This window comes from Schistocerca cancellata, chromosome 4, assembly GCF_023864275.1.
Source record: "Schistocerca cancellata isolate TAMUIC-IGC-003103 chromosome 4, iqSchCanc2.1, whole genome shotgun sequence".
NCBI lineage: Eukaryota > Metazoa > Arthropoda > Insecta > Orthoptera > Acrididae > Schistocerca > Schistocerca cancellata.
In genome coordinates this window covers 806,564,865-806,577,358 of record NC_064629.1, presented here as the reverse complement: position 1 = coordinate 806,577,358, position 12,494 = coordinate 806,564,865, and the positions used below count along the sequence as shown (strand labels likewise).

The window sequence follows — 12,494 nt, the reverse complement described above, 5'->3', positions numbered from 1 at the left end:
CAGAAAACGAGCTGTAGGCCAGCGTAGAGAATTGGCGGAAAGCACTGGCGGCTGTCTTTTATGATGAGGGTATTGGAAAGTTGGTACAACGCTACGACAAATGTCTTAGTCAGAACGGCAACTACGTAGAGAAGTAGCTGGATGGTGTAGCTAACTGTTAAAAATAAAACATTTCTAATTTTCACTGTGGTTCCCATTTCGCGATCAATCGGAGCTTACTTTCTGAACAGCCCTCGTATATAAACGATTTAGGAGACAATATGACCAGCCGTCTTGGGCTGTTTGCAGATTATGCTATCGTTTATCGTCTAGTAAAGTAATCAGAAGATCGAAACAAATTGCAAGACAATTTAGAGAAGATAGCTGCATAGTGCGAAAATTGGCAATTGACCCTAAATAATGAAAAGTGTGAAGTCATCCACATGAGTGCCAAAAGGAATTCGCCAAACTTCGGCTACACGGTAAATCAGTCAAATGTAAAAGCCGTAAATTCAAATAAATACCTAAGAATTATAATTACGAACAGATTAAATTGAAAAGAACACATAGAAAATGTTGTGGGGAAGGCAAGCCAAAGACTGCGTTTTTTTGGCAGGACACTTAGAAAATGTAACAGATCTACTAGAGAGACTGCTAACATTATGCTTGTCCGTCTTCTTTTGTAGTACTGCTGCGCCGTCTGGGATCCTTACCAAATACTATTAACGGAGAACTTCGAGAAAGTTCAAAGAAGACCAGCACGTTTTGTATTATCGCGAAATAGGGGAGAGGGTGTCACTGACGTGATACAGGATTTCGGGTGGTCATCATTAAAACAAAGGCGTTTTTCATTGCGGCAAAATCTTCTCACGAAATTGAAATCACCAACTTTCTACTCCGAATGCGAGAATATTTTGTTGGTGCCGACCGACAGAGGGAGAAACCATCATCATAATAAAATAAAGGAAATCAGATCCCGCGCGGAAAGACATACATGTTCGTTTTCTCCGCGTGCTGCTCGAGATTGGAATAATAGAGTGTTATTCTCAAGATGGTTCGACGAACCCTCTGCCACGCACTTACGTGTAATGTGCAGAGTACCCATGTAGATGTAGATGTAGGCGTAGAAGGAACTATCGCGGTTGGACGTCTCCGTGGCCGCACTGTGAATGATGATGTCCCAATTTGTTGGTGTATCAACTGTGTAACAAGTCTATGGGGAATGATATTCAACTCGCAGCAACGTAACACGGCGCATAAACAATGGTCGTAAAAAAAAAAGAAATCGTACCCGACAGCGACCAGAGATCAATTTTCCGCCTTGTCAGTGACAGTCAGTTTCTAGCCCGATATAAACTGTTGCTGTCATCTAAACCACTTCCAGTCCAAACTTTATGAAGAGAGCTACATACAGTGGATATTAGAAGTCGTGTACCTTTCAAAAGACCATTGGCCGAGTAAAGTGGTCGCGTGGTTTAAGGCGTCATGTCACGAACTGCGCGGCCTCTCCAGCCGGAGGTTCGAGTCCTCCCTCGGGCATGGGTGTGTGTGTTGCTCTTAGCATAGGTTAGTTTAAATTAGTTTAAGTAGTGTGTAACCCTAGGGACCGATGACCTAAGCAGTTTGGTTCCTTAGGAATTCACACACATTTGAACAAAAGGCCATTGTTCACTGCAGCACATAAGCTGCACGTTTTCAGTGGGCCAAACAACAGAGAAACTGGACAGTAGCTGAGAGAGGCGTTTCACGTGGTTCGACGAATCGCGATTTTTTTTTTCATTTTATATTGTGCAAGGTCCAATGAAGCATTTAACTCGCAGTGTATGAAGGGTGTAGTTCAGGCCGGAGGTGGTTCTGTGATGTTTGGGGCATATTTTTGGTACCATTGCTTTTATTCACTCAACCAAAGTCACCATGAATACGTACTAGGTTGTTTACTTCAACATTTACCAAGTATACCCTTTCTTCTACATCTTCATGACTGGTATACTGTGGGAACTGAAATCTTCCAAGATCACAATATCCTTCATCCGTGCGTTCCTGCTCTAGGACTCAGGCATCGTATCGCACTGTAACTGGCCCGTTACATCATCTGATCTTAAATCCTGTCTGGGCCTATTTGGAATAGTGAATATAAGCCTAGCATTTATATGTGTGGGAAGTCTGGATATGGCCTAGATGAAGAAACTTGTGAACTGTCTTTCTCGCTGAGCTGAGGCCGTTATGAGGACAACAGGCGGTTTTAGACGGTATTTGTATGATGTCTCCTGGTGGTGACTAAATTTTGGTCCGGTGTGCTTGTTTCAAGCCAATTTTTAGCTTTTTGACAAATAATACCTCATTTATGATTCTTCGGAAACTAGTGATTATTGCTCTCTGCTACATGAGATTGTTTATTCAGTGATTTGCGCGTCTGTAACCGTTACATTCGTTTACTTTCAAACATTGATTGTACATAAATGCAGAGTTTAGCACATAAATTACTTCGGTGGGTGATAGAGCAGACTCATCTCGGTGTTTTAATGACAGATCTTTATTCGGTTTTAACCATTCTAGTTTGGATACTTCCCTTGTTAGAAGATCTTGGGTCTTCGGTATTTCTGGAAGCTTCTCCCGTTTCTGGAACAGAGTACAGAGATCTGTAAATGCGTAGTATCTCAAGAGTGAATCCTTTCATTTATTCTTCCACTCTCCACCACATGCTTAAACAAAAGCGGGTAAAAACGTTGTAGTTTATGGGCGGGCCTCCTTAATTTACAGTGTCAAACATTTTACTTCCTCTTATACAGGGTGTCCCAGAAGGAATGGTCAATATTCAGAGCTACGTCAGGAATGATCGTTCGAAGTAACAAAGTCTCTTACACGTCGGCTTTAAAATGCGTATCCTGAGAGCTATGAGGACTCCTTCATTTCCGATAATGTGAAACAATTCTCTTCTACTGCAAGCTCTTTGCATTTCATATTTTGAGAGGAGGTAGTATGGATCGAAACAAGAAAAAGTTGTCTGTTAAAACATGGGGTCTAAAGTGCACACCGTAAGAGCTATGAACACTTGTTCAGTAATGGTTCAAATGGCTCTGAGCACTGTGGGACTTAACTTCTGAGGTCATCAGTCCCCTAGAACTTAGAATTACTTAAACCTAACCAACCTAAGAACATCACATACATCCATGCCCGAAGCAGGATTCGAACCTGCGACCGGAGCGGTCGCGCGGTTCTAGACTGAAGCGCCTAGAACCGCTCGGCCACTCCGGCCGGCACTTGTTCAGTAGAAGAGATGCGTTTCACAGTAGCGATGATAACAAGTGCCCAATGCCCTTAAGATATGCAATTTTAGCTCATGTTCACCGGATACATTTTATTTTGTTCGGTACTACCACCTTTGAAAATATGAAAGTCATAGAGCTTGCAGTAGAAGAGAATTGTTTCACAGTATCGAAGATGACGATGTGATCATCATACCTCTTAAGGCATGCATTTTAGAGGCCATGTTTACTAGACTTTTTTGATCTGAGCGATCGTTCCTGTCATGTCCCTGAATATTGCCATTCTTCCTGGGACTCCCTGCATGTCTCTTCATATTCTGCTGCATACTTAGCGAAGTTTTACGGTAACGTGATTGTTAGCTTGCCGCTAATTCCTTGCATACCTACAGCTAACACTACACTTAAATGTAACAGCAAGTTGATGCATTCTGATTTATAACAACAATTTCGAGGTACTAAGCTATAAGGTGGATACTTGTAAGAGCTCAGATTCGGATGGAAAAGCGTCCATGTCCTTTTCTCAAAAGAATCAGCGAATATAGGGGATGGTCCATTGATAGTGACCTTTTCCGTAATTGGTAAACGGTTCATTTTAACACGGGTAATGTATCGCGAAGCAAATACCGTCCGCACTGGCGGAATGTTACGTGATACCATGTACTTATACGTTTGTGACTATTACAGCGCCATCTATCACAAAGCGAAAAAAGTGGTCCAACTAAAACATTCATATTTCTTTAAGTACTACACGAATATGTAATAAAAATGGGGGCTCCTATTTTTTAAAAACGCAGTTGATATCCGTTTGACCTATGGCAGCGCCATCTAGCGGGCCAACCATAGCGCCAGCTGGTTTCCTCCTTCAAGTTAAACAAGTTTAGTTCTTTGTAGTTTTTTCATTTGACGCTTATTTCGTGAGATTTGGACCACCCTGTATAAGTCTGAATCGCCTTCTTCCTGAATGCGAGTGCAGTGTGCTAATACTGCCGACATCTCTCGGCCACAGAGGAGTGATACATGAAGACAGATCTCAGGGAAAGACAGATACCGAGAGCAGCGATGCGACGCCTGGGTACCCGTCACACTGCTTCCTTGTTGCGGTTTCCGATTCTCCGGCACTTTTTCTTCTAGGTGCTCTCTCCTTGTTCTCCCGCCCGACGATACAGGCTTCTCATCACTCCTTCTGCAGTCTCTTCTTTCTAACAGTATTGCAGGATATGCGTCGTAATGCGCCGTGTAAGTAACATTTAACACGAATATAGTGTCAGTAACAAACGAGCTGTATGAAACAACAGTATATCGCTTAGTAGATGCATTTGACATGTACAACACGTGAGCGTTTCTTCTAAACGTCGCTATATATTCTTTTCTCTGTTTTGTTTTATGCTGTTTGTAGACGTTGCTCTGTGTTTTCTAGAGACCTGGGACCTTCACTAGGTATCTGTACATGTGTCCGAGAGATGCATCTGTAACAATTCTTTACCTTATTTGTGAAAACTTGTTAAATTCGCAGCTTGCGAGCTGCCAGATTTTCACTTTGATGGCCCCAAGATCTACGGTAACCGTGCAGAAGACTCTTTCGCCGCTGTCAAACTCTGCCTAAAGTAAAGTATACATTTTTCTGTACTTTTCGGCGCTGAACATATTAAGACCTGTCACGCAAATATACATAAAAATATTAATTCATAAGGTAAAATAGAATAAACAAACAGAAAATGGTAAATACTTCCTTGTTAACTAGTTAACGGCTCTTCGAGAAACACGATAAAACTTTACGTCATGGCGACGTTGTGCGGACTAAAATGTGTCGGAGATCACATAAACATACGTAGGTACTTCAGAAAGTAAGTTGCACATCTCATCCCACGCGAAGACCATAGCACAACAACACTGACGCATTGCCATATGGCCCAAAGATAAACAGCGTCAAGCGTCGTGAAATGGTGCCAACAATTATACCAAGGCGGCAGAGATTGGTGATGCTGATCCTTCATACAGTTCACATGTTACACCATCCGATTTCCATCCTTTCGACAAGCTCAAAATATATCCGGAGAGACAGAGATGAGGACGTTCACACAGCTATTCTCGAATGGCTGCGTGACAAATTCCATCGAGGAACTGAACCATTGGTAGAGAGTTCCTACCGTTGTTTACAGAGACTTGCTGATTATGTTGAAAAGTACTGTCATGTACCTATCTCAGTTTGGAGCGTTGTGCAGCATTCAATAAAAGTTACTTGGCCTGCCATAATAACGTGCAACTTACTTCTTGAGCCGCTCTCGTACACGGTTCAGACACATTAATGCGACCACTGCCTATGTTCAACATCAACGTGAAACAACCACTCACAGACGGCAGGTGGCAGCACTAGTAGAGGGGGGGGGGGGGGGTGAGGTATACAAAGCGCGTCGGGAGGACGCGGAAAACAGTGCAGTCGTTGTGGTAATGCGGAAACGGAACGATTGATCTGACGTTCAAATGGGCGTATCATTGGTTACGCAATTTCTACATCAATGTATCTTTTTATGCGCAAAGTAGCCAGGCCTTAAAGAAGTGAACTTTTTGGCATTCCAGTTACATAGTTACCAAATGCTGTCCGCGAAATATTCCGGTCTAAAGCGCTGCAGTCATGGACTGTGCGGTAGGTAGGTTAAGTAGCGTGTAAGCTTAGCGACTGATGACCTTAGCAGTTAAGTCCCATAAGATTTCACACACATTTGAACATATTTTTTGTTTTTGAGGAATTCAAAATCCTCGCTCACCGTGGCTGGATGTTCACTTTCACGATAGCAGGTAGCCGCAAAGAATAAAACCTGTAACCACCAACACTATTGAAATTGTATTCATTTTTCGATATTTCGACTGCTTCATGGGTTTTCCTTCTATAAATATTACAATCCCTGACTATCACGTGTATGTTCTTACAATGTGTAATGTGGCTGTCAGATTATTTATTCTTAGTGCTCCTTTATCACTCATTTTACCTTTCGTCTTAAACATCTGTAGCGTACATGCTCTTTAACGCGTTCTTTATCTGTCGCCGGCAGGTGTGGCAGTGCGGTCTAGGCGCTTCAGTCTGGAAGCGCGTGACCGCTCTGGTCGCAGGTTCCAATCCTGCCTCGGGCATGGATGTGTGTGATGTCCTTAGGTTAGTTAGGTTTAAGTAGTTCTAAGTTCTAGGGGACTAATGACCACAGATGTTAAATCCCATAGTGCTCAGAGCCATTTGAACGATTTTTTTATCTGTCCCACCAGTTTCTGCGATAAACATGGTGTTAAAGAAAAGTATGCATTTTGGAGCCGATGTTCGCTGGATATTTTGTTCTTGTTTTAGTCCGTACTAAAATATTGAGACTTTATTTTTAACAGCCTGTATACCTTGCCACAACTACGCGTCACTTCACATACTCCTGCAGTGTGGAAGCGGTCAGGCACCACCGTCGTAAGTCGGAAGAAGTTTTTTTAATATCTTGTGTTGGCTGAAAAACGTAGTCCTTAGACCATTCTTCCGAAGGACTCTGCCTATGCAGTCGGCTACGCTAGACGCAAGGTTTACCATAGGTAATACGCAGGAGTCTCATTCTGAAGCCGGCCATTGTGGCCGAGCGGTTCTAGGCGCTTCAGTCCGGAAGCGCGCTGCTGCTACGGACGCAGGTTCGAATCCTGTCTCGGGCATGGATGTGTGTGATGTCTTTAGGTTAGTTAGGTTTAAGTAGTTCTAAGTCTAGGGGACTGATGACCTCAGATGTTAAGTCCCATAGTGCTTAGAGCCATTTGAATCATTCTGAAACTTCGTGGCAGATGAAAACTGTATGCCGGACTAGGAATAAAGTGAGAATAAGCACTTGCCCGCAAAAACTAAAGGTTCCATTCGAGTCTCGGGCCGGCACAGGAAGCTTCAAAGCAGCACACACTCAGCTGCAGAGTGAACGGTCATTCTGGATCCTCTTTCTTCTTCGCTTCGTTTGAAGGCCCTATTAATGGAAACGTCATCGTAGCTATTGTCCACCATTGTCCCCCTATGGAAGTCTAGCTCTTATTGCAAGCTCTTACTTTCACTGATGGGAAGTGCAAAAATGGTTCAAATGGCTCTGAGCACTATCAGTCCCCAAGAATTTAGAACTACTTAAACCTAACTAACCTAAGGACCTCACACGCATCCATGCCCGAGGCAGGATTCGAACCTGCGACCGTAGCGGTCGCGCGGTTCCACACTAAAGCGCCTAGAACCGCTCGGCCACCCAGGCGGCGATGGGAAGTGCACTCGAAGATAGTGTGTTCAGACTTAAGAGCATTTTGCTTCTGGGCTGAGTGGTGGTGGTGGTGGTGGTGGTGTGGGGCGGTGGCTGAATTTGTGGAGAAACAAATTGTCCGTTGAGGCATGGAACAACACGCTAGGAGAAAGTACATGTTTAATGAGAGGAGCGGCCTATAAGCTTCGGGACGTGCTGACGGCGACCGCGTGTTTTGCAGTGGTGGACGCGAGCGGTCGCTACTCGTCGCAGTTCCTATTCGGCAACGACCTGTGGCTGGGCTCGCAGACGCTGTGCGACGAGACCGCACCCAGCGCGCCGTGGCCAGTCACCTTCTATGTGGCACGCCTCCGTCTACGTCTCTCCCCCGCGCTGACGCCACAGGTAAGCAACTTTTCAGTCACGCGACCGCTCCTTATGTCATTAACTACTCTGAGGACTTCCAGCTCCATACCTACCACAACGTGCGCTAACTTTCAGTCGTCATTTTTGAGTGTTCCTATTAAGCTCTCCCTCCTCTCACCGAAATCATCGTGAGCCCTTTCTCGTTCAGAGCTAAAGGCCTCCTGAGTTTTCCTTCCGTTACGGTCTTCGGCTATACGCACATGTTTTCTACTGGCACTGAAACGTTCTTTTTGTCCGTCGACGCACTCTTGGCGATGAACGGCGCACGAGACAAATAACACGAGCCTTGAGTAGAAGGGCAATGGGAATTTAGGGCAAAGAATGCACTCCAGCCGCACGCAAGACGCAGATGTGAGTGGGTACGGTGTGCTTGCGGAACTGTACAGTTGTACCCGCTTGTGGAGGTCTGACAAGGTCGACCGGAACCTTAACGATAAGTATGCCAGCCCTCAAGTTTGCATGCAGGTAACAATAGGTCAACGTCACATCGGAATCCCCCACAAATCCTGATACTGCCCGATTCGACCAGCCGGCTAAATGGAGATACCAGAATGAGGCTCATTTCAAATTTTCAGATGCTGATAACGCTGTCCCATATGAGTACACGGCATCTCCGTGTCATTCACAGTGATCAGTCAACATCTGACCCCGTTCACTTCTCTTATAAACCCTACCAGGCATGGTAACAACCCTAACCACGAGCAACACTTACGCACTATGGTGGCCGTTCAACCTGTCACAGAGAACTACAACTCTAATTATTTACATATCAGACGATGACATGTATGTGGACCAAGTTACAACGGCATTCAATCGTGTCTTTTGGGTGCTCCAATCTTTTTGTCAGGATATGTATACTGTAACCAGTAATAACCCTATAACACTACCATCGGGCACCCTGGAAATTACCACATCTCTTTATTTATCTCATTAAGAGTAAATTATTGAGTTCTGTCTCGTAGAAAGTCCAGAACCCAGTATCAAATGCGCTCCGATACTCGGTAAGCTCGTATTTTGTTAACTAAATGACAGTGGGTAACTACCTGAGTGTAAAGGTGCTGTGTGGTACCGTGTCTGAAGCGAGTGTGGCGTGCGCAGACTCGCACCGTGCTGCTGGGTGTCTGCGTGCCGGCGTCCTGCGGGCCTCAGCAGGTGTCGCGGCTGCTGGAGGTGGCGGGGGCGGCGGGGGCGGCTGGCGCGGGCCGCGAGCTGAGCGTGGTGCGCGTGCGCCCCGTGCCCGGCGGCTATCGCGTGCTCGCCGACCCCAGGCTGCACATCATCTGGTAAGCATCACTTAAGCACAATGAGATTTTCACTCTGCAGCGGAGTGTGCGCTGATATGAAACTTCATGGTAGATTAAAACTGTGTGCCGGACCGAGACTCGAACTCGGGACCTTTGCCTTTCGCGGGCAACTGCTCTACAAGCTGAGCTACCCAAGCACGACTCACGACCCGTCCTCACAGCTTTAATTCTGACTCGTCTCCTAACTCCCAAACTTCGCAGAAGTTCTTCTGCGAACCTTGTAGAACTACCATTCCTGAAAGAAAGGATATTGCGGAGACATGGCTTAGCCACAGCCTGGGGGGTGTTGCCATAATGAGATTTTCACTCTGCAGTGGGGTGTGCGCTGATATGAAACTTCCTGGCAGATTAAAACTGTGTGCCGGACCGAGACTCGAACTGGGAACCTTTGCCTTTCGCCAGAAGAGCTTCTGCGTAGTCTGGAAGGTAGGAGACGAGATTCTGGCAGAATTAAAGCTGTGAGGACTGGTCGCGAGTCGTGCTTGGGTAGCTTAGTTGGTAGAGCACTTGCCCGTGAAAGGCAAAGGTCCCTAGTTCGAGTCTCGGTCCGGCACACAGTTTTAATCTGCCAGGAAGTTTCATCACTTAAGCAGTTTCTCTGCTCCCAGAGTTGATTCAATGCTCTCTTACGGAATATGAATCTAAGTTTAAGTGCCGTACCATCCAGCACGTGAGTAAGAGTTCAGCAGATCGCAAATACGTGAAACCACTTTAAGTTTCGAGCTCATAGGGATGCCATCATACCTTACTTGGGAACAAATTGCTGACTGCTACTTTCGGTACTACGTCGTCATCTAGGGATATTTGGCTTATGGCTATAGTACAGGTGCTTTCCCTACAGCACATACGGAAGTATCAGATCTAAAAAAATGTTTTTAAATGTGTGTGAAATCTTATGGGACTTAACTGCTAAGTTCATCAGTCCCTAAGCTTACAGGCCGGCCGCGGTGGTCTCGCGGTTCTAGGCGCGCAGTCCGGAACCGCGCGACTGCTACGGTCGCAGGTTCGAATGCTGCCTCGGGCATGGATGTGTGTGATGTCCTTAGGTTAGTTAGGTTTAAGTAGTTCTAAGTTCTAGGGGACTGATGGCCACAGCTGTTAAGTCCCATAGTGCTCAGAGCCATTTGAACCATTTTGAACCTAAGCTTACACACTATTTAACCTAAATTATCGTAGGGACAAACACACACACCCATGCCCGAGGGAGGACTCGAACCTCCGCCAGGACTAGCCGCACAGCCCATGACTGCAGCGCCTCAGACCGCTCGGCAAATCCCGCGCGGCGTATCACGTCTACTCTTTGAATAAACTCCTTCGCTGAGAGAAGAATGGTATGGCATTGTTATCTGGGCCATCCCGAGATATTCATCGAACAATCCATCGGAAAAGGTTTTCTTGTGCCACACACTGCGGCCCCTTGCGACGAAGTACGACGTGTGTCTTAAGTATATACACTGAATGCAGCTGCCTGTATTGGGTGTGTGGTGTCATGTTCATGTTTTTTGATGAAGAGAGAAGGGAGACGCTGAAACACAGCGCCGGTACATATCGGGTGCTTATAATTAAAGTCAAGCTACTCACGGTGCCCCAGTGTGGGCTGTAATTATCGTATGGCAGCGAAATTCAGTAGATATGCTAATGCATTAATGAGGGACCGATTCACACAGGAGGAAAAAAAAGTTCCAATTTTGGCCACCAGGTGCAAATCTGGCGCTGTATAGCATCTCGTCGCCCTCTCCAGTGTTCATATTGAACAAATTGTGTAAGCGGTGGTTAATAATAAAATCAACATTATGCCTTTCTCACTTGGTTGGCATTCTCCGCTCACGTCCCGTTTCTAATCCATTGCATATGGAATCATTTCTATACGCCTTTCTTGGATTCTCAACGCCAGATTTGCATCTGGTGGCCAAAATCGGAACTAATTTTTTTCCAGGTTAAATTAGTTCCACATTAAGACATTAGAAAATCTACTAAGTTTCGCTGCCATACGATAATTACAGCCCGCACTGGACCTTTGTGAGTAGCTGCACTTTAATTATAACCTCCTGATCCTTTACTCCTTTCGTGTAGCAGCAAGCAGGCCGTCTGGGGATCTTACTGATGAATCTCCATCAAAAGGGTCATATGCACTCATTTCATGAGACTCTGTGAAAATGTTTGAAATTTAATCAAGGATACTGGCGCCAAGTCTTGTGGTCAAGAATTTCACGCCACCACCTCACCTTCCCTTGCCGGACAAATGTTGACAGTGAAACTTTCGTCCACCTCAGGATTCTAACTGACTTACCTTCGAGTCGAGAGCTACTGCACAGGCGTGCGCCAGCGACCTTGGGATGGATTCAGGTAGCACATCACTGAAATATTAAGAAAAGCTTTTGTATACCTTCTAGCTTTAAGTGTGTGACTATGATATTTCTATTACGTTTTCTTATGCAGAATGGCATTACTGATCATCTGTTTACAACTCGTGGTCTAGTGGTTAACGTTGCTGCCTCGGAATCACCGGTTCCCTGATTCGATTCCTGGGCAGAGTGGGGATTTTTTCCGCCCGGGGACTGGGAGTTTGTGTTGTCCTCATCATCCTTCAGAAAAATGGCGAGACTGGACAGTGCAAAGATTGGGAATTTGTACGGGCGCTGATAAGCAAGCTGTTGAGTGCCCCACTAACCAAAATCATCATCATCATTTCTGACACTTTAGGCGCAGCTTCAAGTGCAGGAAATTTTCAGTTAACTGCTTAGTTTCAGATCGTTCTTTCAGAACATCTTATTTTACCAGTTTCTGCTTATTCACGCTCAGTATGTTTGCTAGAGAGCACCCTCTAGCCCACTTACGTGCCATGACGTGTAACAATAAGCACAGCTTTTCACTGAACGAAGAGGTGGCAAAACGATATTAAGTAAACTTTTGATTGAAAATTGCCTGACCTGATAGCAACCTTTTATATCTTCGCCAAACAGCGACCTGGTAATGGAAACATTTGACTCCTGTCATTTCGTGATGCTGATACGGATATGGAGTTCATACACAACGACACACTGCTGACCATTAAAATTACGACACCAGGAAAAATTTTACTTATTTTGTGTGTACAGATAGTAGGAACGAAACATGACTAACTTTGTAGGCGATTTTGGGAATATTCAGGGTGCGAAATTTAACATAGAGCTGCCATCTTTGGTAGCAACAAGGCTCTAACACGGCTGGACATCGAGTCGAGCTGAGCTTGGAAGATAGATATGGGTATGTCATTCTGTGCTGCATCTCTCTATGGCTGAGTT

The 12,494-nt window shown here is 45.2% G+C and overlaps 1 protein-coding gene across 1 annotated transcript in view; it reads left to right on the top strand.

The window, feature by feature from the left end:
• LOC126184442 (nose resistant to fluoxetine protein 6-like) overlaps nt 1-12,494 on the top strand; it is a 199,611-nt gene that overhangs the window by 100,021 nt on the left and 87,096 nt on the right. The window contains exons 3-4 of the mRNA XM_049926832.1: nt 7,722-7,885; nt 9,005-9,189. Coding sequence (XP_049782789.1) covers nt 7,722-7,885; nt 9,005-9,189 — 349 coding nt within the window. The remainder of the gene's footprint in view (nt 1-7,721; nt 7,886-9,004; nt 9,190-12,494) is intronic.